The sequence below is a fragment of the Schistocerca cancellata genome, chromosome 5 (assembly GCF_023864275.1).
Source record: "Schistocerca cancellata isolate TAMUIC-IGC-003103 chromosome 5, iqSchCanc2.1, whole genome shotgun sequence".
Classification (NCBI taxonomy): Eukaryota; Metazoa; Arthropoda; class Insecta; order Orthoptera; family Acrididae; genus Schistocerca; species Schistocerca cancellata.
Genome location: NC_064630.1, coordinates 521,644,797 through 521,671,432, shown reverse-complemented (window position 1 = coordinate 521,671,432; position 26,636 = coordinate 521,644,797). Strand labels below are relative to the sequence as shown.

General features: G+C 43.7%; 1 protein-coding gene across 1 annotated transcript in view; it reads left to right on the top strand.

The window, feature by feature from the left end:
* Nucleotides 1-25,946, top strand: part of LOC126188644 (odorant receptor Or2-like) — a 63,056-nt gene extending 37,110 nt beyond the window's left edge. Inside the window, exons 4-5 of the mRNA XM_049930246.1 lie at nt 1,013-1,168; nt 25,860-25,946. Of these exons, the coding sequence (XP_049786203.1) occupies nt 1,013-1,168; nt 25,860-25,946 (243 nt within the window). The remainder of the gene's footprint in view (nt 1-1,012; nt 1,169-25,859) is intronic.
* The last annotated feature ends 690 nt before the right edge of the window (nt 25,947-26,636 follow it).

Genomic DNA, 26,636 nt, shown 5'->3' with positions numbered 1-26,636 from the left:
AATTCTTGAACGGTAGATTTTAATATTTTGTCGATGTGGGTGTTTCATAGAGATTTATTGTTTCATTTAAGATATAAGCCGACTATAAGGACCGAACAAAAAGTTTCTGTTCGAAGGCCTTAGAGTCTAGAGTCGTAGGCCAACCAGGAAAAATCACCGTGAGCACTGATGCCATCATTCCACCGACGCACCAGCTTGAAGTCACCCATTTGGTAAAACACTGTGTCCTGCTGCATGGAGAAGTCCGTAACGGCCTGCTGCACGTCCTCGTTCGAGAATAATCGTCGACACTTCGAAGCCTTTTTTTTAATCGCATGGGAAGAGATCGCATGGGAAGAGATCACGGCGTGTGCTCGGGTGTCTCATACTTCTGTTGGCGTGACTTCTGCGTTACGATACTTGCGTTATGGGGAGGTGCGTTACCATGAAGCAACACCACCACTGGCGCACCATCCCACGATATTATTTTTCTGCAGACTCGCTCATACACATTCTTCTTTTTCCGCTGGATATCTACCGGTCTTTGCCCTTCGGCAGCCAAGAACAGAAGAATAGTATGTTGTTCCTGTTTGGGAACATTTGGTAAGGAAGTCGACATTGTTCACATCACTGCAGCTACCGCACACGCGTCGGAAAGACAACAATGTCACACTAACCCCTTGCATGTCAGTGCTTATACACCTGCATCACATACTGCGTTGTATGTATGCTGCAGAAGTGTCCTCAAACAGACACTTTTTGCTCGCCTCTTATAGACCTACAATAAATTGAGTTTTATTTCAACTATTTCTTTGTTATTGTACTCTAATTTGAGGCCCTTACAACTAAGACAATGTTTATAGCCTGGGTGATAGTACGATTGTATCGAAGACTGTGACCGAGAATGAGTGAAAGAGGATTTAATTTATGGGAATATATAAATTTATGATTTTTTTAACTTTTGTACATTTGATCTACATTGTAGCGAATTGCCCCATTCCCTAAAAAATGGCCCTATTTTCTTTCCTTTTAGGCGGAGCTTGTGTCCACGGCTGCGTACAGCTGCGACTGGCCAGACACCAACATCAGCTTTCAGAAGGCACTGCTGCTGGTCATGGTTCGAGGGCAAAGGCCGTTGACGCTCACCGCTGGCGGAATCTACCCCATACAGAGGGGCACCTTCCTCTCGGTAAATTCTACTCTTCACACTGTGACTGTTTTGGCTATTGCTGCATCGTCTCTCCATCGCGAGATCTTTATTGCATATTCTACCCAACTTTTATTCCCTTTTGTGTGATGATTTAACACCCAAACAATCTACCTCTACCTACACTACTGGCCATTAAAATTGCTACACCACGAAGATGGCGTGCTAGAGACGCGAAATTTAACCGACACGAAGAAGATGCTGTGATATGCAAATGATTAGCTTTTCAGAGCATTCACACAAGGTTGGCGCCGGTGGCGACACCTACAACGTGCTGACATGAGGAAAGTTTCCAACCGATTTCTCATACACAAACAACAGTTGACCGGCGTTGACTGGTGAAACGTTGTCGTGATGCCACGTGTAAGGAGGAGAAATGCGTACCATCACGTTTCCGACTCTGATGAAGGTCGGATTGTAGCCTATCGCAATTGTGGTTTATCGTATCGCCACATTGGTCGAGAGCCAATGACATTTAGCAGAATATGGAATCGGTGGGTTCAGGAGGTTAATACGAAACGCCGTGCTGGATCCCAACGGCCTCGTATCATTAGCAGTCGAGATTACAGGCATTTTATCCACATGGCTGTAACGGATCGTGCAGCCACGTCTCGACTCCTGAGTCAACAGATGGGGACGTTTGCAAGACAACAAACATCCGCACGAACAGTTCGATGACGTTTGCAGCAGCATGGACTATCAGCTCGGAGACCATGGCTGCGGTTACCCCTGACGCTGCATCACAGACAGGAGCGCCTGCGATGGTGTACTCAACGACCAACCTGGGTGCACGAATGGCAAAACGTCATTTTTTAGGGTGAATCCAGGTTCTGTTTACAGCATCATGATGGTCTCATCCGTGTTTGGCGACATCGCGGTGAACGCACATTGGAAGCGTGTATTCGTCACCGTCATACTGGCGTATCACCCGGCGTGATGGTATGGGGTGCCATTGGTTACGCGTCTCGGTCACCTCTTGTTCGCATTGACGGCACTTTGAACAGTGGACGTTACATTTCAGATGTGTTACGACCCGTGTCTCTGCCCTTCATTCGATCCCTGCAAAACCCTACATTTCAGCAGGATAATGCACGACCGTATGTTGCAGGTCCTGTACGGGCCTTTCTGGATGCAGAAAATGTTCGACTGCTGCCCGGGCCAGCACATCCTCCAGATCTCTCACCAATTGAAAACGTCTGGTCAATGGTGACTGAGCAAATGGCTCGTCACAATACGCCAGTCACTACTCTTGATGAACTGTAGTATCGTGTTGAAGCCGCATGGGCAGCTGTACCTGTAGACGCCATCCAATTTCTGTTTGACTCAATGCCCAGGCGTATCAAGGCCGTTATTACGGCCAGAGGTGGTTGTTCTGCGTACTGATTTCTCAGGATCAATGCACCCAAATTGCGTGAAAATGTAATTACATGTCAGTTCTAGTATAATATATTTATCCAATGAATTTCTTCTTGCTAGCAATTTTAATGGCCAGTAGTCTATATAACATCATCGTGATTTACATGTACAAACATACTCCACATGTCGCTTTACAACGCTTACGGTCTTCATGCCGCATCTAGTAATACACTTTCCCATTCCAGTGGTGAATTTAACACTAGTATGCACTAAACCTCTCGCTCCCTTTCTCTCTCTCTCTCTCTCTCTCTCTCTCTCTCTCTCTGCCCCGTCACACACTATACACACACATACACACACACACGCACTCACACACTGTTTTTGTGTGATAACTCTATCAAATGGTTCAAATGGCTCTGAGCATTATGGCTCTGAGAGGATGGCGAACACACTTGATGGTAGTACTGCATCTATTTGTTTAAATAAAGACTTATGTCAAGTTTCTAGGAAGAGTTGACTTAGGTTAGTGGAGGTAGCCCAAGTGCCCTTTATTTCCCGCGATTTTCCTAGGTTAGTAGAAGTAGCCCAATTGACCTATCTTCCCACCAAAAGCCGCAATTTTGCATAACGGCCACACTTGATGGTGGTAGTTGCTCTAATTGTTTAAATAAAGACTAACGTCTAGAGCTGAATGAGTGCATGTAATACAGCTAGCAAATCTCAGCCTCTTGAGGTCGTAACACGAAACTAATGCTGTAGGTAGATAATAAATTTAAACAAATTTAAACATATTTACAGACATTTAAAGAAATTTAATGAAATTTTAACAAACTTAAATAAATTAATTAAAATTATATTCGAATAGAAAGTAAGCTCTTAGAGCAAAATTAATGCACATTTGCCAAGAGTTTGGCGAAGAAAATTGATGGTGGTACTGCATATAATTGTTTAATTAAAGTAATTCCCGCCAAAATTCGAAATTCATGCCGAAATTAGTAATTGTCGCCAATAGGGTGGGTTAGGAAGGGGTAGGGGCTGGTGCCCACGTGCGGGCTGAGAAAGGAATGTGACGTCATCTGATGGTGGGGGTGTGTGTGGTCAAGGGCTGGGGTGCGCGTGGTCGGGGCTGTGATGGTTCAAAATGGTTCAAATGGCTCTGAGCACTATGGGACTTAACATCTGAGGTCATCAGTCCCCTAGAACTTAGAACTACTTAAACCTAACTAACCTAAGGACATCACACACATCCATGCCCGAGGCAGGATCCGAACCTGCGACCGTAGCAGTCGCGCGGTTCCGGACTGAAGCGCCTAGAACCGCTCGGTCACAGCGGCCGGCCTGTGATGGTTGGGGCGGGGAATGGTTAATTGGTAAATTTAATTAATTTGCACATCAATTTGATTAAAAAATTCTGCTTGTGCCCCCAACTCCCTGCTACTTGTGTCATGTTATACCAAATACTGACAAAGAAGAAGCAGCTGCTCGTCTCTTCACATCTCTGTTTTGCAGATATTAACAGTTGTAACAGCATTCATCTTTGAGTTGGATAAGATAATAGCAATTACACCTAAAATATTGTTTTCATAATGGTATAAAAACATCATAAAACAATTAACATAAATGTGTAAATATAAAGCCTCGAGAAATTCTTATACGCTCCGGTAACTGACACTAATTTGTTACAAGAAGTGTACATCTATGAAAGTAGCTCTCCCTTCCGCTTTAATGAGTAAACAGCTGTACGAATCTGACGCGACTGCAATTCTCTTAAAACTCCGTCTTACGCCCTCTATTCAAAAGAAGAATAAGATGAGATATAGACGGGTTGTCAGTATAAAACAATAAATACCCAACTTGAGCATTTAAAGAGACGAAATTACGGAAATGTAAAACGGAAGAAATATGCAAACTGCCATCTGTGAAGAATTTAATTGAATATTTAATGTAAATAATCAAAACTTACTGACTTATACTGGTTACACAAACCGCAGATGGTCCTTGGCCTCAGTCAGTCCAGCCCTGCGCACCTTCCTGTCAGCTGCGTCTTCATCTCCCAGACCCAGTATCTGCATTTCTCCCATGGTGTGGTCCTTCCATCTCGTTCTCGGCCGTTCTAATCGTCTCCTTCCTTCGGGTTCTCCATCCATTACTGTCTTTATTACTGTAGTCGCCCCTCTCCTCACACGCACGTGTATATTACAAACATTTCAGACACTTGAAATAACATTAGAGAATACAATCATTCACGCCATTGGCTCATACAACGGAAAAAATACAAACATTTTACACCCGACAACAACAATCTATAATTCAAGAGATTGTACACTACAACAGGTCCCCTTTTACCATTGCAATGCTATATCACACTAGCATTTACGAAATAAATCGTGAGAGCCTGTCTCGCCTTGGGTAGATGGGAGATTGAAATTTCGTTGAATGATATCGCCATAACGAAAAAAAAAAGGAAATGCTTGTCAAGAATCATTCTGTGGCGCCCTAGCCATCTCTTCCAGCTGCCAGGCGGCACGTAATTGTTACCAAATTGACAGGTTAATTAATTAAATTGATCATGAGAGTCACTTTGCAAGGTGAGTAATTTTTTTTCAGTAGTCGGATTACACTCACCAGGTAGGACAACTGGGAATCCATGGAGGGAACACAATGTCCTTTTCGAGGAACCCTATTGAGAAACGACATCTGAAGCTGACCACAGAGGGATTCTACAGCCCACAACATACCTTTCAGGTAAGGACCGCGCTATTAAAAACACGATCATGGTGACTATGTTACCATCATCCTGCATAAAAAGAGGTATTGAGTATACAGGCACAAATGAGTCACTGATAGCGTTACTCTTTCTGGTAGAAATGCTGTCTGCGATTTGGAATCAAGTCTATCCATTCTGCCACATATTAGCGTTGGATCTTGTAGAGTCGTCTGTTAATGATTACAGCCACTGGTGAATCATGTTCGTGCCACTCTCATATATCGAAACGAGTCAGGTTTTTTGAACCTATCTGCTAAGATCGCATACAGGAAACACTCCAGCGCTGTTTTTTAGACAGTCCCTATGCATCTTGTGCACTGAGTCTCCGCCGCGCTCTCCCTGCAGCTTCGTCCACGTGATCTTCCCGACTTAAGTCAGACTTGAATGAAAGCTGGACAGCGCTGTATCTAAGACCTTCTGCATTTCGTGGAGAAACAGGACGAGCTGAGTTAATGCAACAGCAGCGCGTTTCGTCCACTCAGTGGAAATGGGAGCATGTGTACAATGTTTAAGGCCAGCGGCAAATGAAGCTTTCCTCTGCAACACCTGGTAGCAGAAAAGATAGTACAAGCAGTTATAGTGGTGTTTCTTGTTGCAAAAATTAGGATGATTCCACATCATACTGGGCTGAAGGAAGGACGAGGATTTTGCTACTGCATTGCAAAACATTTCCAAACTACATACAGATACTGCAGTCCGAAGGAGATCTACATATCTCGGGGTGCATTCATGTCTATCACCTAAACATTCTCTTTCACCTCGGTATTTTGTACCAACCAACAGAGGAAACCTACGAGCACTAAAAACTGCACTAAAGTCATCAATTAAAGAACTTAATAAGATTTTACCACGTCCCTGTCTCCTGATATATCTGAAACAAATACAGTCTGCTTTCCAGGATTGACCATATGTGGCGATCCTATTAAATATACCAGTACTGGTTCATTGGAGCAGGTGGCTCATGAGCGAGGTCGCTTCCACAGACCAGTGTAAAGTTTCATCACCTGTACTGTAGGAGGACCATATCCAACAGACTATCAATCGCACGAGAGGGGTCCTGTATTGTTCCTTCATGCGCAGTTTAACACATTCATTTTCCTTTTGTAACACATCCAATCAGTGTACACCGCCATACACTTTGTTTTTTCTACCATGACTTAGAGGTCCATTTCAGCTGCCAACATTAACAGGTTTCGATTCTTTGGCTCTCACAGAAAGCTGAACAAAGAAATATGTGAAGGGCATCGCACTATATGGAAATAGGACAAGTCTGTAGCAATGAAGAACGCTTCCAAACAACTGTATGACTTTGATGACCTCTGTATTTAATCTCATGCACCACAGCAACAAGTAGCATGTATCTGGTGTTCTGCCAAGGCTCCCTCCATCTCAAACGAGTGGTGTCCGTCAGTAATTCTGCAATAATCAACAGTGTACTCAGTGGATGGTCAGGATGGGAAAGACTCTATTGATATGGGACAACATATCGTAATACTTGATAGCGAGATCAATTTTTTCTATTTTACCCAGAAGTCGGAGAGAGCAATATCTACCACATTCTACAGCTCGTGTAGAAACAGAGTGAGCTGAGTTAATGCTATAAGACCGTGTTTTGACCACTCTCTGGAAATAGGAAAATGTTGTTGTAGCTCCGCCAACCAGGCACGATGTGTAAGGTCGGCGGCAAACGAAGCCTGCTCCTGCAACATGACATAGTATGAAAGACACTACGAACAGTTACAGTGGAGTTTCTTATCGAGAAAATTAGGAAGACCTAACATCATACAGATACCACAGTCTGAAGCAGACCCACATCCCTCAGGGTCCATTCACGTCTATCACCCAAACATCCTATCATCGTTATTTTGTACCATCCAACAGAGAAACATCACACTATAAAAGTTCCGCTAAGTTCATCTGATAGATTTTTACCACATCTCTCTCTTCTGATACATCGAAAACAAATACCGTATGCATGCCGGCGTCAGGCATATGCAGCGATCCTATTAAATATGCATTGGAGCAGGTGGCCAGTGATCGACGTCTCTTGCACAAACTGGTGTAAAGTTTCGTCGTCTGTACTCTACGAGGACCATTTCCCACAAATTATCAGTCGCAGGAGAGGGGCCCTGTTTCGTTGTTTGATACACCACTTTTTCTGCTGAAACACACTTTGCAAATTGCCATACTTTTTTTTCACCACGTCCTCAACGTCTGTTGTCAGGTTCTAAACTGACATTAACACTTTTTGGTCCATTGACTCCCCCAGAAAACTAGACATCGCACAGTGTAAATCATGTTGGTGCTACTGATCTCACAACACACCCACACACTGGGTGATTGAAATGAAAGACAGTCACAACATAAGAAAACTGGAAGAGTTTTGAGGCATTGTGGAGCATTTCCAAAGTGCTGTCCGAAGGTGATTGACGACCTCTTCGTTTAAATTCATCATTCACAGTGACGGGATAGCCGATGGCGCTGTGTTAGGTTTGATTGATTCCTCATATTGCTGCCATGCATGCGATCACTGTTTCGGTGTTAGCCATCCCCAGAAGGTGTTGCCCCCTCCACCAAGACTCTTTCTCCATCCCAAACAAGCGATGTCAGTATGTCGTAATCAACAGCGTATTAGTGGATGATTGGGATGGAAAAGACACCATCAATGTACTGTATTAACAAGCATCATAGTTGATAGTGCGATCAATTTTAGCATCAATATTTACTAAACAGCCCCTTCACTACATTGTGAGTACCATTACGAATGTAAATAGATGACTGTGGAGTACATTCATTCATTGTTAATTCTCGAACATATACACCAAAGTATACCAGACTAGTACTTTGGTCATAGTGCATAATTTATGAGCCTTCTCTGTGTGGATGGGAGTCACGGGGCATTCTCCCATTCTTAGAATAAAGTTAGAGACTGAAAGATCTCGCATTGTCTTTGACCAATGCCCCCTGTAGCTGACCAGAAGTAGACCACTACATTCCATATTTCGTGTAGGAACAGTGCGAACCAAGCTGTAACTGGTGTCCTGCACCCATCCAAGAGCACAAGATTTCTTCAGATGCGCAAATATCGAGGAGGTTAGCATCCCTTACCTGTGTATAATAGATATGAATCTGTTGTGATGATGTAACAGACGGTTAAAACAAGAAACGGGAGGTTTTTATGTATGATGGAGGTCCAGACAGATGGAGTTTGCAGTATTTTATGTAAATTAACTGTGCTATAAATTCTAAAGTATTGTTCTCGTGTCTGGGGTCATTACCAAGAAGGTATTGGTAAGAGAGGAAATAAACACATGCACCTCTAAGGCTACAAATGGTTCAAATGGCTCTGAGCACTATGGGATTTAACTGCTGTGGTCATCAGTCCCCTAGAACTTAGAACTAATTAAACCTAACTAACCTAAGGACATCACACACATCCATGCCCAAGGCAGGATTCGAACCTGCGACCGTAGCGGTCGCGCGGTTCCAGACTGAAGCGCCTAGAACCGCTCGGCCACTTCGGCCGGCTCTAAGGCTACAAGTTTCTGCACTTAAGTCATGCTATAACGTTAGAATTGGGGTATCCGACCTATTAGTCACATGGAATGCAATGCTGTTACCATCCAAATGTAAGAAATATATTACCAACGCATGACATACACTCCTCTTGCAGGTTTCTCCACGATAAACTATGGTGACAAACTGTAAAATGAAAAAACTACTTCCTTAAAACATCGATTCCTCGTGATATATGTACAATATAGCTTTCCAGAGGTGTATAGCTCCCACTATTGACATCCAGTCATGGTTCAGAAATTGTGCTATGCTTGCATCAGTCCTATATAAAATGATCATTAGTAACCAGGAAATCCTCCTACAAAGAAAGAAACAAACGTATAGCAATGGTGTTTGACATGTGAAATCACACATCATGACGCCATTAGCTCTATAAACTGGATATCTGCCAAGCAGATTTATACACGGGGATTGTAGTACCTCACAAACAGCTGTTGCTAAATTAGAATCACCATAGTTATGAAGCTGAAGACTCGACTGTACGCCCAAGATGCGGCAGGAGAATGGAGTACATCGCATAAATCTTCGTTCGTCTATAGGAATGTGTCGAAACAGAATGGAATCCTCGGATGACCGGATGGTCTGCTGTTAAGGATCGCAAGTAGGCTGTGTTCCAAGTCACACACAGAACACGCAGCTGTATGCGAGTCGAATGCAGTTTATGTTAAACAACTCCTGCATCCCGACAGAAGAATGGAAAAAAAATGGTCAAATGTCGCTCTCTCTCTAGAATACATCATCAGTCTATCATTAAATCCTACTTCGTTACAACTCCATCTCAACCGATCACTCCATCCACTCTCTGTCATCCTTTAACGCATATACGAGTAAGTTTAGAGGAAGATGGTTCTCTTTTTTCTAAGAAAGCATCAATGACCTGCCATAGTGAACAAAACAGCAGCAGTCTCTTGAATTATTGATTGTTGTTGTTGAATGTAAAATGTGATGAGAATTGTATCCTGCAGACGAACGTAAAAACTATACCGATTTAGATCATAAAACTAGAAGAAAATGGACTTCGCCTGTTACATTGAAAGCAGACATTTATTATCATGGTGAATGTGTTTTCCTTTTTTAAAGTTGTTTTACTATGGGAGTGGTGTTGATGTTACAGTTCAGTGCTTGGAATAGCGTGCTGGGAGTTCCATAAGAGGTCATGGCTGGCCCTTTAGACAAACAACCCGCAGTCATTTATCACGCATTCTGTTGTAATGCAGACCACCTGGCTGCATGCTCTCACCAGAGTGCATTGTACTGAATGCACTGCACTATGATGCTGTGGTCGCTTTGGGCAGAAGGGGCAACCTGTTTTGCAAGCAGCCAACTTTTGAAAAAGCCACCCGAGCGTTCTCCGCGTGGGTGAGGTTGTGCTACTAAATTTCCCTTTGGTGTTTAGACTGTCGCCTCAACGCATGCCCCGTATTGTGGAGGATAGCTGACGGCCTGGTGAGGCCCGCAGCCGCAGAGGGGTGGCAGAAAAACAGCAGAGGGCGGCCAGTGGCCAGCATGTGCCGCAAGGCGATCGGAGGCGCAGCTGGTCGTTTGAAAAAGTCCGTGTCCTCCCCGTAGGTAGATGGAGGGATGGAGAGACGGAGCAATGGAGGGAAGAGAGCTTCGATTTGCGGCAGTTTGTGATACAACGTTGAAGAGAGCACACGTTCAATTACCGCCCCCTTTGCAGTCTTTTAGGATGACAGTTTTCCCCAGTACGTATGTTGCATTACTACCCGTTCATTATGAGTGCTGGTTTTTTCACGACAATTTCGAAGTGTAATTAGAACTGTGATGCATTTTTCTCCATCAGTTCAGTTAGTTCGGCTGCAGGGTGGTTTATGAGTAGGGGTCTGTAGCGAACTCTTGATGTCAAACAACGATACATACTGTACGCTTACAGGTAATACACTTTTCAAACTCCTCTCTAACACCAGCATCTCATCAGTTCAACGTATTTCACGCCAAAAATGACTTTTTCCCATCAGCTTGTATGTGTAGGGTAGAGTCTGAGTGCGTCTTTGTCACTACTTTCGAGTGGTACTGCGAAATATTTTCCGAACCCAGTTGTATGGTATCGTCAATTTTTGAGCTGTATTGAGATTTTAGTCCATCATTGTGTAGCGCTATGCATATAGTTGTGTAATTAGGCCCAATCCTTATGAATAATTACGTAATTAGGACTGATCTTTACTTCATTTTCCCGACCAAAATAAATAAAGTACGCTAACCTAACCTTCCTCTCCTTGCATCTGGACAGTTTTCATGTGTTGGGGGTGCACTTGGCCTTTCCATCCAGTAGAATCAGGGTTCGAGTACCGGAAACGGCACCGCCATTTTTAATTTCCTGTCAGTTCCAAGCGCCTCTGGTGGTATAATTGTGTTAGGAGGCTGCACTTCGGCATTCCGTCCAGGAGTTGCAGAAAAGGCTACCACCAATTTTAATTTCCTGCCAATTCCTGGGTGAGTGTTGGGGTGGGTCGTCAGCACAGCCCCTGGACCAAGGAATTCCTGCCAAAATTCTAAATTCCCACAATAGGGTAGGTTGGGGGAAGGGGGGTGGTCTGAGGCCCATGATCAGGCTGAGAAAAACGTGTCGTCATCTGCGGTGGGTGGGCGTGGTCGGGGGCGGGGGTGGGCGTGGTCGGAGGGTCTGGGATGGTTGGGGGATGATTACTTGATCAATTTAATTAATTTTCATATCAATCTGATATCAAAATTGTGCTCATGCCCCAACTACCTACTAGTGACACACATTGATTTGTCGTCGGCCCCATTGCTTACTTTATGTAATTTGGGTTATGTAATGCGTATGATGCGTCTATAAATTTTGAAACATCCCCTTAGAAAAATTATAAATGACTGTGCTCAAACTAACACACAATATTTTTAGCGCAACGCAATCTGACTTTCAACAATCCCTACAAAAGAATGGCCCTTACTGACAATAACGTATACCTTTCATGAATCACTTACCTCACAAAAATCTTCGTTACTCGAACTACTGCAACACCGCGAGCGCCAATACCGCCAGCTAAATAAAAGATTCTAACTACTGAAGGCACTAACTACTGATAGGTATATTTAGCAAATGAAAGATTTTGATAGATAACAAACAATGTATTTACCTTAATAGTGTTCAAAAGTCATAATAAATATATATCAGTTCATGAAATCCAGTCTTACAAATTTACTCTTTCTGGCGGACACACGTCCAGATCGTCCGCTCTTAAAATTCTGCCATCTCTCTCCCCACATCCAACACTGCTGGCGGCTCACCTCCAACTGCGCAACGCTATGCGCTGTTCACAACTAACTGCCCAACACTACAATAGCGAATATTACAACAATGCCAACCAGCCACAGACTGCACACAGCACAGCCAGTGATTTTCATACAGAGCGCTAGGTGACGTTACCAACATAAAAACCTAAACAGCCTACTTACAATTTTCCTCGTTTTCTTTCATTTTGGTACTCTGAGATACATTTATCTTGCTTTTGCCCCTTCTGTTCAACACAAAATTTGGCATACCTTGTACCAAAGTTTCACGTCATTTATTTATTTTGAAGTAGTCATTTTGTTAGCTATTACTTCCTGAGTGATTGGAGTTTGAGTTTCTTCTGTGTCTGAAGTTGTGTTATGATCAGATGTTCTGTCTGTTTTGACTTTCACCTTCTTCTTATAACATCTTTTTCATTTGCTGAATATTTTCTCGCAATGAATGCCGTGTGGTATCTCTATGGTTCGTCAGAACTTCTTGTTTGTAACATTTTCCTCTTTTTCTTATCCGGGAATATCAAACTAGTATAAGGAGCACAAAATGTCTGATATTGGAATTCGTCAGGAGGTGATTGGAGGGAACATTAGTATGTAAATGTTCTGGGTTGCTCACCACATATTACGACACTTCTGTTCTCTTCAAGTATTACATTGACTCTTTATGCTTCTCTAATGATACAGAGTTTCCTTATCCAGCCATACATCAGGTACCTGATGTTACATAAAAGTTTATTGCTTTTGACCTCAAATGCTCTCTGATATTGTTTCATTATATTTCCAATAATTAAATTACATACTTCACATAGTTAAAACCTTATTTTTAAACTTTAATGTAACAATGTTAAGAAGTTTGTTTACTATATTCTCGTAAGCAGTCGTATTTTCCAATTAAACATACGAGATTTTGTTGCGCTGCTTCAAGCGAAATCTTCATCTACCGGGTGAAGTATTTCGTAAATTATACGAATGTACAGTGTCAGTTCTTTTGGACATGCCTGAAAGAACAGACACCACACGAAACCCGCAGCTGTGAACATTATGTAAATTGTAGGTGGAGGGAGGAGAAAGGAAAGGAACAGTCGATGTCAGATGCAACGGGACTGTATGCGGAATCTGCAGCGCCGAATAAAAATGTGTGCTGGACCATGGTTTGCATCCAGGGTATCCTGCCTGCTAGGCAGTTGTGTTAACCACTGCGCCACCCGGACACACGGGTATCGCAGTTGTGCGGACTATCTCGGCACGCCTCTCACCCGACCCGCACTCCCACCAAGCGCCACCTGTCTGCGGTCTCCGTTAGTGTCCTCCATGCTCGCTACTCTGAGATTCCCGCAGGAAGTCAGACGTTATTGTGCATCCACACTGAAGGTGTTGGAATCATTATCCATCGAGGTGAATCAGTTATGCAATGAGTGGTGTCAGTTCTCTCGGGTAGGTGGCGTTAGGTGGGAATGTGGGTCGACCTAGAGGTGTGCTGATATAATCTGAGCGGTTGCAATACACACTGTGTCCAGATGGCGCATTGGTTAATGCAGCTCTCTAGTGAGCAAGAGGTTCCAGATACGAAGTCCTGTGAGGTACGTATTTTCACTCGTTGTAGCTGCTTCCACATAAAGTTCCGATGTAGCTGACATCAGTAGTTCCTTTCCTATCGTTTTTCCCCTTCCATCTTCAATTTACATAATATTTCGCAAATCTAATCTACGGAAATCTCACCGGATATGTTTCGTTCAATTTTTTACTTGCTTGACTATATAGCCATTACTGTTTCTATTCAGTATCACAACTGTGCACTGTAAAAAACGTGCAGTCTCTTTTCTATATACAACAATGATAAATGTAATACATCGTGAGGAAAAAATGACTAGAATGAAAACTTCCACGAACATCAAATTTGGACCTATGAAATTGGGCAAAATAGCAAATTATCGCGCTGTATTATTTTAGGGACGATTTATTTCCAGTTTTACTTTTTGGTGCCATATGCTTACTCTTCGCTTATTCTTATAGATATTCAAATATTATTGTGTGGCAACTTTAAAATAAGCATAGTTAATTGGACGTCTGTATAATGAGGATGTAATGACGTTGCTGTACATTATAAATCTCACAGTCTTGTTAACGAAGGAAAATTATGGAAAAATTCGTTGAGCGGCAAATTTTTATACAGTGCTAGAGACGAGTGTAAGTAATAAAATACAAAAAATTCTTGATCGTCGGGGTGTGAGCGTAATGGTGGGGTTGGTGGCGGGGGTGGGGGTGGGGACGGTGTCTCAAGGTCACTTTCTTACGTGTTACTTAAATAACCCGAAAACCGCGGCTTCTAGCGAAAATGTTTCCCAGTACCAACTTCAACTACATTAAAATTCGGACAAAAAGTTTGTATCATTTTTTCTCTATGACTGGTAATTTCAACGTTGCAAGGGGTAGAAAACTATAGATAGTTAACATAGTGTTTTAATGGCATAAAATTAATGTATGTTGTTCAATAACAAATAACATAGTAGAAATATTGTACCACATATAATTTCAATAGAAACATACGAAGGTATAAATTTTGTTCTGGGGATGTGACAGGTTGGAAAGATGGTGTTGGAAGGCAGAAGTACGAGGTAAGGTATGTCGCCAGATTGTGGTCATTCACTTCCCTCCTTCACAGCTCAGTAAAATGAAGAGCGAATAGTCAGTTCCCCATTCTTTCTACCGCACTACGCACACATAGGAACTACAGGACGTTACACAAAGTTATACCGGCCCTTCCGCTTGCCTTATGAATCAGTGGTGATGCAGAGAGCAGACATGCCTGGGGTGGTTGTTTTCCACAAAGTGAGTTAATGGTAAATTGAATACAGATATATATTACAGTAGCACTCTTCACACTATGCTACAACGTTAGAGGGGAATGGATTCTTAGTCATCCGCTGTAGCATTCTTGTGGGAAAGGCAGCTTCCGCCACCACGAGTGCAGCTCGCTTTTCAGTTTACAGTCAGACTATACCTCCTCAACGTACCGCATCCTGTTCTCTTGTGTGAGTAGACAAAATAATTTCACTGAGCTTGTGTTTATCATAATGGAGCTACTTTCAGTGCTAAAAGGAACTCGTTAAACTTGGGTTACACGATAAATCAGTTTAGTCTAACAGCCGTAAATTCAACTAAATACCTAGCTATTACAATTACGAACAACTTAAATTGGAAGGAACACACAGAAAATGTTGTGGGGAAGGCTAACCAAAGACTGCGTTTTATTGGCAGGACACTTAGAAAATGTAACAGACCTACTAAGGAGACTGCCTACACTACGCTTGTCCGTCCTCTTTTACAATACTGCTGCGCTGTGTGGGATCCTTACCAGATAGGACTGACGGAGTACATCGAAAAAGTTCAAAGAAAGGTAGCACGTTTTGTATTATCACGAAATGTGGGAGAGGGTCACACAGAAATGATACAGGATTTGGGCTGGAAATCATTATAAGAAAGGCGTTTTTCGTTGCGACGGAATCTTCTCACGAAATTCCAATCACCAACTTTCACTTCCGAATGCGAAAATATTTTGTTGACACCGACCTACATAGGGAGTAACGATCACCACGATAAAATAAGGGAAATCAGAGCTCATACGGAAATATATAGGTGTTCATTTTTTCCGCCTGCTATACGAGATTGGAATAACAGAGAATTGTGAAGGTGGTTCGATGAACCCTCTGCCAGGCACTTAAATGTGATTTGTAGAGTATCCATGTAGATGTAGATGTGTTAGGTGAGTATTTATTTGTAGTTGTTAAAAGTGCTAGTACGTTGAAAGCTCAACAGCTGGAGCTGTCTACTGTCTATCACACAGAAGAGCCTACCCAAATGTAACATACTGTTATATTTATCGACAATGTCGATTTCATTATCTTCGCTGTCAATGGCTGGAATACTTTTCGCTGCTTGAGGGTATCAAATGCATGAAACCCAGCCTCAGCTCTTCCAGAATCGGAAAATACCCACAGGCTTACGTTGGCTCCATCTGTAGCACAGGTAGGTCACCTCAATGTTATGGAACTTCAGATATTTCAGTACAAGTCAAGCAGGTTACTCTTCCAGATTCAAACATTGCCAGTCCTATTCCATCAGAAATACTGGCATACACCTCGCAAAATATTACTGTGGACGTGTGGTATGTGTCTCAAGTCAGTGCAGTCCAATCTACAAGTACCGGTAATTCCTGAATCGGGAGGATTTATACAGTCTACCGGTAACATTTAATGGTAAGCAAACTGCACTTCCTGGTCATTCATTAAATCATTACCAAGCGACTACAATATGGTTAAATGGCTTTACAATATGCTTTCAACGACCGACAACAGCAAGATATCACACTTACCAATCCAATCCCTTTCCAACCAACATTATATAAGTCACTGACAACATCACAATCACAAATTAAGTATTTATCAGACATAGCTTACAGGAACTTACATTACATAAATGCTCATTTAACAACTGCAAATAAGTACTCAATAGACTGAAAATAATTCTACTAAATAAACAGGAGCTCAGAGAAATTATTTTGTCTCATAAGAGAAATGGACATGAAATGCTGTGGAGGAAGCCGCTTTTCCCAGAAGAAGGCTACATCTGGCATACAGGTTAATTACGATTAAGAATCAATTTCCCCAATAGCACTGTGGCACTGTGCGCATAGATTTACGTAGAATCTTTCCGGAGGCTTTTCTTACGTTTGTATTATTAGCAACTAGTATCGGTATTTAAAGTAGTGTTAACATACTTTGTAAAAAATAAACATCTCCCCATTGTCGTGTCTGCATGCCGCTTCGCCTGTGGTTCATGAGGAAAGCTCTGGAATGGTCGGTATAACTGTGAAATTCCCTGTACATGCTTTTTATGGCGTTGTGCTGAAGAGAGAATGGGGAATTGTCTGCTAACTCTTCATATCGCATACCTATGGAAGAGGGAAGTGCATGACCATAATCCGTTGACCTACCTTTCCTCACACCTCAAACCTCCACCCCCGTTTTTCCACCCTGTTTAACCCATAGAACACAATTTATCCCTTAATACGGTTCTACTACACTGAGAAGTGGCACACATATTTAATATTTGTTCTTGACCCACTTCATTTAACAATAACTTCAATTTTATACCGTTGGGACACAATTACTTATAATCTGCGAGTCCTACATACCCTGCGAAACGGATACTATTAGTCCTAGATGAAAGATAAATACGACCTTTTTTGTAGGACATTTAATGTATTTCACGTTTGTACTGCGAAGTATTCTCTAGAACATGAGGTTTTCGAAATATTCAAGAAAAACCTTTACACGACTCACTAATGACTAATATCCCCCCCTTCCCCCAACCACCCAGACACAAACGACTCATGACTCGTGACCTCCCCCTTACCACCTCAGCCATCACTGCACAAAAATTTGTGACTGCGTGAATTTCTCCCCCCCCCCCCCCCAGACGGCATTTTGTGTTTTTCACCAACTCAGCTATTATCTACAAGTGAAAACTGCTGTAAATGTACATATATTCAGCACACAGACAAGCAGGGCAGTCCCGCACTGCCAGACTTATATTTATTTAAATATATCGCTACACAGCTACACAAATGAGGCCAATGATATCAACCCTGTATTATTCTCTGTCTCGAAATCGTTTCAACACTTGTATACCTCTTACTGGTATGTCAGCTGCTGTATGCTGTTGCTACTGCGTCTGTCGCCGCACGTATGTGAACTCGTACTTAACCCTTTATGCGTCTGCTATTCCAAATGGCATAATTACGTATTCCTGGCTTTTTTGAGCTTCCCAATGCTTCAGTGATACCGTTTGGCATCGCTTCACGTAGTTCCAAGTTTGGCCAACAGATCACAGTGGCGTTTGCTTTCATGACTCGCCGTTTGTTTGAAGTGCAGAACAGAGAAGTGTCATGAGTTGTCGCTACTGCATTTGTGAGTGAACAATAACTGTTGTGGTTAGCTTTATTCTGCGTATACTGAAATTCTTGGTTATGGAACCAACTTTACGTAGTTCCTCAAGGGCAAGGGAAAGAAATACGGTAAGTTTACAATACAGTTATGTATGCATTTTTTTGAGTAATTATTATGTAATTTCTAATGATGCCATTTGGAATCATTATTTTATTTATTAACCAATAGCTTCAAACAAACTTTTGCAATGGATATGGCATATGTGCAACATATACAGTAAATATTCATAAAAAAAAATTTTCCCCAGTTTTTTTCTAAATGTGACGCACAAAGGGTTAATTAAACGAACTGTATCAGAGCTAGCCGGTCACCAGAGGCTGCCTTAGGAAGTGTACACGCGGCACGGTCTCCGCCGCGCCGTCTACCACCGACTCGCGCCTATGTATGCGTGGAGAAGCGCTTTCACCCTCACTTTTAGTTTGTACAGTTCTGTGTATCTCTTATGTTCACTTTCTATATGATTTTCTTGTCTTGATAGGTGAGGCTTATTTCCGTTATTGCTCAGAGATTCGCAAATAAAGCCATAAGGTGTCACTTGGATCGGTTTCATGTACACTCCTGGAAATTGAAATAAGAACACCGTCAATTCATTGTCCCAGGAAGGGGAAACTTTATTGACACATTCCTGGGGTCAGATACATCACATGATCACACTGACAGAACCACAGGCACATAGACACAGGCAACAGAGCATGCACAATGTCGGCACTAGTGCAGTGTATATCCACCTTTCGCAGCAATGCAGGCTGCTATTCTCCCATGGAGACGATCGTAGAGATGCTGGATGTAGTCCTGTGGAACGGCTTGCCATGTCATTTCCACCTGGCGCCTCAGTTGGACCAGCGTTCGTGCTGGACGTGCAGACCACGTGAGACGACGCTTCATCCAGTCCCAAACATGCTCAATGGGGGACAGATCCGGAGATCTTGCTGGCCAGGGTAGTTGACTTACACCTTCTGGAGCACGTTGGGTGGCACGGGATACATGCGGACGTGCATTGTCCTGTTGGAACAGCAAGTTCCCTTGCCGGTTTAGGAATGTTAGAACGATGGGTTCGATGACGGTTTGGATGTACCGTGCACTATTCAGTGTCCCCTCGACGATCACCAGTGGTGTACGGCCAGTGTAGGAGATCGCTCCCCACACCATGATGCCGGGTGTTGGCCCTGTGTGCCTCGGTCGTATGCAGTCCTGATTGTGGCGCTCACCTGCACGGCGCCAAACACGCATACGACCATCATTGGCACCAAGGCAGAAGCGACTCTCATCGCTGAAGATGACACGTCTCCATTCGTCCCTCCATTCACGCCTGTCGCGACACCACTGGAGGCGGGCTGCACGATGTTGGGGCGTGAGCGGAAGACGGCCTAACGGTGTGCGGGACCGTAGCCCAGCTTCATGGAGACGGTTGCGAATGGTCCTCGCCGATACCCCAGGAGCAACAGTGTCCCTAATTTGCTGGCAAGTGGCGGTGCGGTCCCCTACGGCACTGCGTAGGATCCTACGGTCTTGGCGTGCATCCGTGCGTCGCTGCGGTCCGGTCCCAGGTCGACGGGCACGTGCACCTTCCGCCGACCACTGGCGACAACATCGATGTACTGTGGAGACCTCACGCCCCACGTGTTGAGCAATTCGGCGGTACGTCCACCCGGCCTCCCGCATGCCCACTATACGCCCTCGCTCAAAGTCCGTCAACTGCACATACGGTTCACGTCCACGCTGTCGCGGCATGCTACCAGTGTTAAAAGATTGCGATGGAGCTCCGTATGCCACGGCAAACTGGCTGACACTGACGGCGGCGGTGCACAAATGCTGTGCAGCTAGCGCCATTCGACAGCCAACACCGCGGTTCCTGGTGTGTCCGCTGTGCCGTGCGTGTGATCATTGCTTGTACAGCCCTCTCGCAGTGTCCGGAGCAAGTATGTTGGGTCTGACACACCGGTGTCAATGTGTTCTTTTTTCGATTTCCAGGAGTGTATTACTTCATTACTACAACAAGTACAACAAATTAGACGTTTGTAATAAGAAACCTCTTTGGCGTACTTCGATTTGCAACAGCTGTTAACCATCGCTGTTGTTGTTGTTGTTGTTGTTGTCTTCAGTCCTGAGACTGGTTTGATGCAGCCCTCCGTGCTACTCTATCCTGTGTAAGCTTCTTCATCTCCCAGTATTTACTGCAACCTACATCCTTCTGAATCTGCTTAGTGTATTCATGCCTTGGTCCCCCTCTACGATTTTTACCCTCCACGCTGCCCTCCAATGCTAAGTTTGTGATCCCTTGATGCCTCAGAACATGTCCTACCAACCGGTTCCTTCTTCTTGTCAAGTTGTGCCACAAACTCCTCTTCTCCCCAATTCTGTTCAACACCTCCGCATTAGTTATGTGATCTACCCATCTAATCTTCAGCATTCTTCTGTAGCACCACATTTCGAAAGCTTCTATTCTCTTCTTGTCCAAAGTATTTATCATCCATGTTTCACTTCCATACATGGCTACACTCCATACAAATACTTTCAGAAACGACTTCCTGACACTTAAATCTATACTCGATGTTAACAAATTTCTCTTCTTCAGAAACGCTTTCCTTGCCATTGCCAGTCTACATTTTATATCCACTCTACTTTGACCATCATCAGTTATTTTGCTCCCCAAATAGCAAAACTCCTTTACTACTTTAAGTGTCTCATTTCCTAATCTAATTCCCTCAGCATCACCCGACTTAATTCGACTACATTCCATTATCCTCGTTTTGCTATTTTTTATGTTCATCTTATATCCTCCTTTCAAGACACTGTCCATTCCGTTCAAATGCTCTTCCAAGTCCTTTGCTGTCTCTGACAGAATTACAATGTCATCGCTGTTACTGATAAATAAATACGATGTGCGACAATAAAGTAATGAGACTGATGGGAAAAAAATGTTGCTTACCGTTTTAGTCAACTTTAGTGTTGTCTCCTTCAAAGTAGTTCCCTTCTGATTTCACACACTTTTTCCAGTGCTTCTGCCATTAATGGTAACATTTCTGGAACTCATCTTCTGTAATATCCTCCAAGACCCTCGTTCTTTTTGGACATCTTGTGTTGTTTGAAAATGGTGCCCCTTGACCGCTGTTTTGACTCTTGGAAATAGAAAAAAGTCGCACAGAGCGATATCTGGTGAATAAGCTGATTGTGGTAGTAATGAACTTTGTTTTGAGGTTAAAAATTGCTGTGCTGACAGAGCAGTATGGGATGGCGCATCATCGTGATGCAGAATCCAATTATCAGCAATGTTGGCACGGACACAAAAACTCTTTTTTTCGAAGTCTTTCTAAAATTTCTTTGTAGTAGTGTTGGTTAACTTTTTGTCCAGGAGGCACCCACTCTTTATGAACAATTCCCTGGGAATCAAAGAATTACACAAGCGTGCATTTCATTCTGACTTTTTTGGGTCTGGGTGATCCCTTTGAGCACTACTGCGAACTTTGGCGTTTTGTCTCTGGATCGTACTGAAAAAAACAACTTTCATCACCAGTGATAACATGGCTCAACAAGTCTGGATTGATTTCCGTTTGATCTAACAGATCGGCTGTCACATTTTTCCGTGTTTCTTGCTGTTGTGGTGTGAGATTTTTGGGGACCATTCTTGCACAAATCTTTCTCATACCAAGATTTTCAGTTATTATTAGACGAACCGTTTCTCGATTGATGTTCAGTTCTTCTGCAATCATTTTCACGGATAATCTTCGATCAGATCGTATGAGTTCACGCACCCTGGCCAAGTTGACATCTGTCAGTGATGTTGATGGTCCTCCACTGTGGTTTTCATCTTCAACATTCGTTCTGCATTCAGTAAACATTTTATGCCAACGAAAAACCTGAGCTCTTAACATAACCTCCTCTCCAAAAGCCTTCTGAAGCTTACTGTAAGTTGTCGTCGCGTTTTCACTCAATTTAACGCAAAAAGAAATGGCATACTGTTGCGCAATATTACGCGGTTCCATTTCTGTGACGAGAGACACAAACATGTGTTAACTTATTACAGCACAACTCACGACTGAGCAGTTGCATCGATGTGCCACTTGGACTAGAAGCAGCTTATAGACAAAGGTCAAAGATATTGTGCCTACGCAAGCCTGCAGGGTGCCACATCTTGCAAAGAAAATCAGTCTCATTACTTTATTGTCGCACCTCGTATGAAAAAAAGGCAAATGAGTGTAAATTTAAGTTCAACTTTTAGTCCAAATGTAAACGAATGGCATTATAAACTGTATAATCAAAACTGGAAATATTCATCACAAGGCAGTTACATGCGATCCTTCTTTAACAAAATAAGCTTATTTTTATGTCTGTCGATCGCTGTTCTTTTATTTTAAAAAATCTGATAAAAAACATCCGGACACCTATTAGAGGGCATTAATACGGGGTGTGTCCACCCTTTGCCTTTATGTTGGCTTTCAGTGAGGCATCTGAATGTCTGTTGAAAAACGGCAGCCCATTCTTCCTCAAAAGCCGAAACCATAGAATGCAGTGACGTGAGATGCTAGAGTCTGGAGCGAAGTCGACGGTCTAACTCATTCCGAAGGTATTCCACTGGTTTCAGATTTGCCACTCTGTGCAGCCCTGTCCAGTTCAGTAATGTTATTGTGTACAAACTACTGACTCACAGACAGTGCTCTATGTGACGCTGCATTGTCATGTTGATACAGTTGTCAACCTCAATCTGTTCACATGCCGTAAGCGGTATATGATGCCATGAAATATGTCCATATCCTTACGCATTAGCGTTCTCTTGGGTGAAGTAAGGGGCCCGCATCCTAACCATGACAAACCATCTTATACCATAGTACACCCTTCATTGTACTTCACTCATGGCACTACACACCATGGCAAGTAACGTCTTCAGACATTCATCAAACCGAAACCTCTCAATAAGCTGTACTTCACCACGTCAAATCCCTCCGTTTCCATTCAGGCACTATCCAGTGGCGTCATTCTTACACCACAACACGCGTCACTCAGCATAGACTACAGAAACTTATGGCTCATGAGAAGCAGCTCGACCAATATACCACATTTCTTTTTAATACCTGCGCAGCTTCACTGTGCTATCTGCACTGACGGACTCTGGAACTCGGACTGGTTGCTTCCACTGATTTCATGCGACTCTTTACAACCACCCTCCGCAAAACTCAACTAGCCCTTTTCATCTGTATTTGAGGTTTGCCTCGTCCTTCTTTAGCTGTTATTATTCTTTCGCGACTCCCCTTCAAAATCACACTAACAATAGTCAACCTGAGGTCCTTTAGAAGGGTTTTAACGTCCACGATGCGGTTACTACCCACGCGACATCCAATGAATACTTCCCTTTGTAAGCCACTGAATTCTCCTGACCGTCCCAATCTGCTATTACTGCTTCTCTCTTGACATGACGATACTCCCCGCCTCCATTTATACGGGCGGGTCCACCTCTCGTGACATTTAGTAGTCAATTCCGCATCACATAGGGGAGTCCAAATACGAGGGTTGGAACTTAAATAGTGGCAACTCTTTATTCACAACCGTTGCAGAAGAGTTACATGTTTGCACCTGTTACTGTTCTTCAAAGTAGTCACTAGCATTGTGTAGAACCCGTTGCCAGCGATGAGGAAGGCGCAGTATACCGTTAGCAGAGCCTGTTCTGTTGACGGTGCGAATGGAGCGGTCTACTGCCTGTCGAATCTCTGGAACAGTTCTGAATCGAAAGCTACGAGTGGTTTCTTCATCTTCAGAATCAAATCAAAGTCACAAGGACTTAAGTCCGTGGAGTATGGTGGATGGTACAGTATTTCCCAGTCCCTTCGACCGGACAGAGCAGCCACAGACTGCGCTGTAATCGCCCGCGCATTGTCGTGCAAAATAATGGGTGGGCTGCGCAGAAAGTGTCGCCACTTCTTCCGCAGAGCTGGTCGCAGGTGATGCTCCAAAAACGAACAGTAATACTGTGCATTGGCGGTCTGCCGTGGAGGAACGTATTGCCTTAGGATAACACCATCACAGTCGTACACGAATAATTTTAGACTACTCCATTCGCACCATCAACAGAACAGGCTCTGCTAACGGTATACTTCCACATCTCTGGCAACGGGTTCTACACAACGCTGGTGACTATTTTGAAGGACAGTAACAGGTGCAAACATGTAACTCTTTTTTATCGGTTGTGAATAAATAGTTGCCACTATTTAAGTTCCATCCCTCGTACTTTTGATGTATACTGAAGTGCGTGACAGTCCCAGTCTGTATTGGTGACATGCGCATTTCGCTGTATACACCAGATATACACTGAAGAGACAAAGGAACTGGTACACCCGGCCGGTGTGGCCGAGCGGTTCTAGGCGCTTCAGTCTGATACCGCGTGACCTCTACGGTCGCAGGTTCGAATCCTGCCTTGGGCATGGATGTGTGTGATGTCCTTAGGTTAGTTAGGTTTAAGTAGTTCTAAGTTCTAGGGAACTGATGACCTCAGAAGTTAAGTCCCACAGTGCTCAGAGCCATTTGAACTGGTACACTAATATCGCGTAGCGCCCCCGCGAGCACGGAGAAGTGCCGCAACACGACGTGGCATGGAGTCGACTAATATCTGAAGTAGCGTAGGAGGGAACTGACACCATGAGTCCTGCAGGCCTGTCCATAAACCCATAAGAGTACGAGGGGGTAGAGATCTCTTCTGACCAGTACGTTGTAAGGCATCTCAGATATGCTTACTACTGTTCATGTCTGGGGAGTTTGGTAACTAATGGAAGTGTTGAAACTCAGAAGAGTGTTCCTGGACATACTCTGTAGCAATGCTGGAATTGCCCAAGTCCGTCGGAATGCACAGTGGACATGAACGTATGCGGGTGATCCGACATGATTCTTACGTGCGTGGCATGTGTCAGTCATATCTAGACGTAGCAGCCGTCCCACATCACTCCAACTGAACACGCCCTCATTATAGAGCCTGCACCAGCTTGAACGGTCCCCTGCCGACACGCAGGGTCCAAGGATTCATGAGGTCGTCTCCATACCCGCACACGTCCATCTGCTCGATGCAATTTGAAACTAGACTCGTCCGACCAGGCAACATGTTTCCAGTCATCAAACAGTCCAGTGTCGCAGTTGACGGGCCCACATGGGGCGTAAAGCTATGTGTCGTGCAACCATCAAGGGTAAACGAGTGGGCCTTCGGCTCCGAAAGACCATATCGATGTTTCGTTGAATGGTTCACGCGCTGACACTCGTTGACGGCCCAGAATTGAAATCTGCGGCAGTTTGCGGAAGGGTTGCACTTTTGTCAAGTTGAACGATTCTCTTCAGTCGTCGTCGGTCCCGTTCTTGGAGGATCTTTTTCCGGCCGCAGCGATGTCGGAGATTTGATGTTTTATCGAATTCCTGATATTCACGGGACACTCGTGAAATGGTCGTACGGGAAAACCCCACTTCATCGCTACCTCGGAGATACTGTGTCCCATCGCTCGTGCGCCGCCTATAACACCACGTTCAAACTCACTTAAAACCTGATAACCTGCCATGGTAGCAGCAGTAGCCGATCTAACAACTGCGCCAGACACTTGTTTTATGTAGGCATAGCCGACTGCAGCGCCATATTCTGCCTGTTTACATATCTCTTTATTTGAATACGCATGCCTATACCAGTTTCTTTGGTGCTTCGGTGTATATTTCTACTGTATGGTTACAGCTGCGTCTTGGTTTGACTGAATTGTTGCAGCTGCTGAATGCGGGCTACTCCTACTACGCGGTGCTGAAGAACTTCGCCGGCCGCTGACGTCTCGACAGCAGAAAATCTCCACAGCAGCACACACGCTGCTTGCCACCAGGAATAGAGCACCATAAATATATGGAATACACGTAGCTTATCATACATAAACACTAAGCAGTTTGATGCTCCCTTGTTGGTCACTGAAACCTGTCGCCATACTATTACATCACTGTTGTTAGTGAACCCATTGCACAATCGTACTTGACACTGTAATGAAGGCTGTGATGTCACTTATTCAGTACTGAACTAAAATAAATAAAAATGAAATAAAAATCATTTTATGTAAAGTTTCACTTATTCTTTAATTATGAGGAAGCAAGACTAGGGATTAACATCCCGTCGACGGCAATATCATTACAAACGAAGCACAAGCTCACATCAGAGACGGGTGAGGAATTAATACGACCTTGGCGTTTCGAAGATGCAATCTCGGCATTTGCCTTTAGAGAGACAACGGTAAATCTGAACTAGGAGGCCGTCTAGACTTGTATCTTTATTTAAAGTTTATATGTCTGTGAATACATTAAAGCACGAAAATCAGCTCAGTTATCATAGAAATACTGGGACGAAATGGGCTTGGATGTTTATAGTTATGTTCGATTTTCACCAATACAACGAGGAGGACACACCTGAGCAGCCGCGCGCATTATCACGCCGTTTCTGGGACTCGAGGCGACGTGGCGACTCCAGATCGAT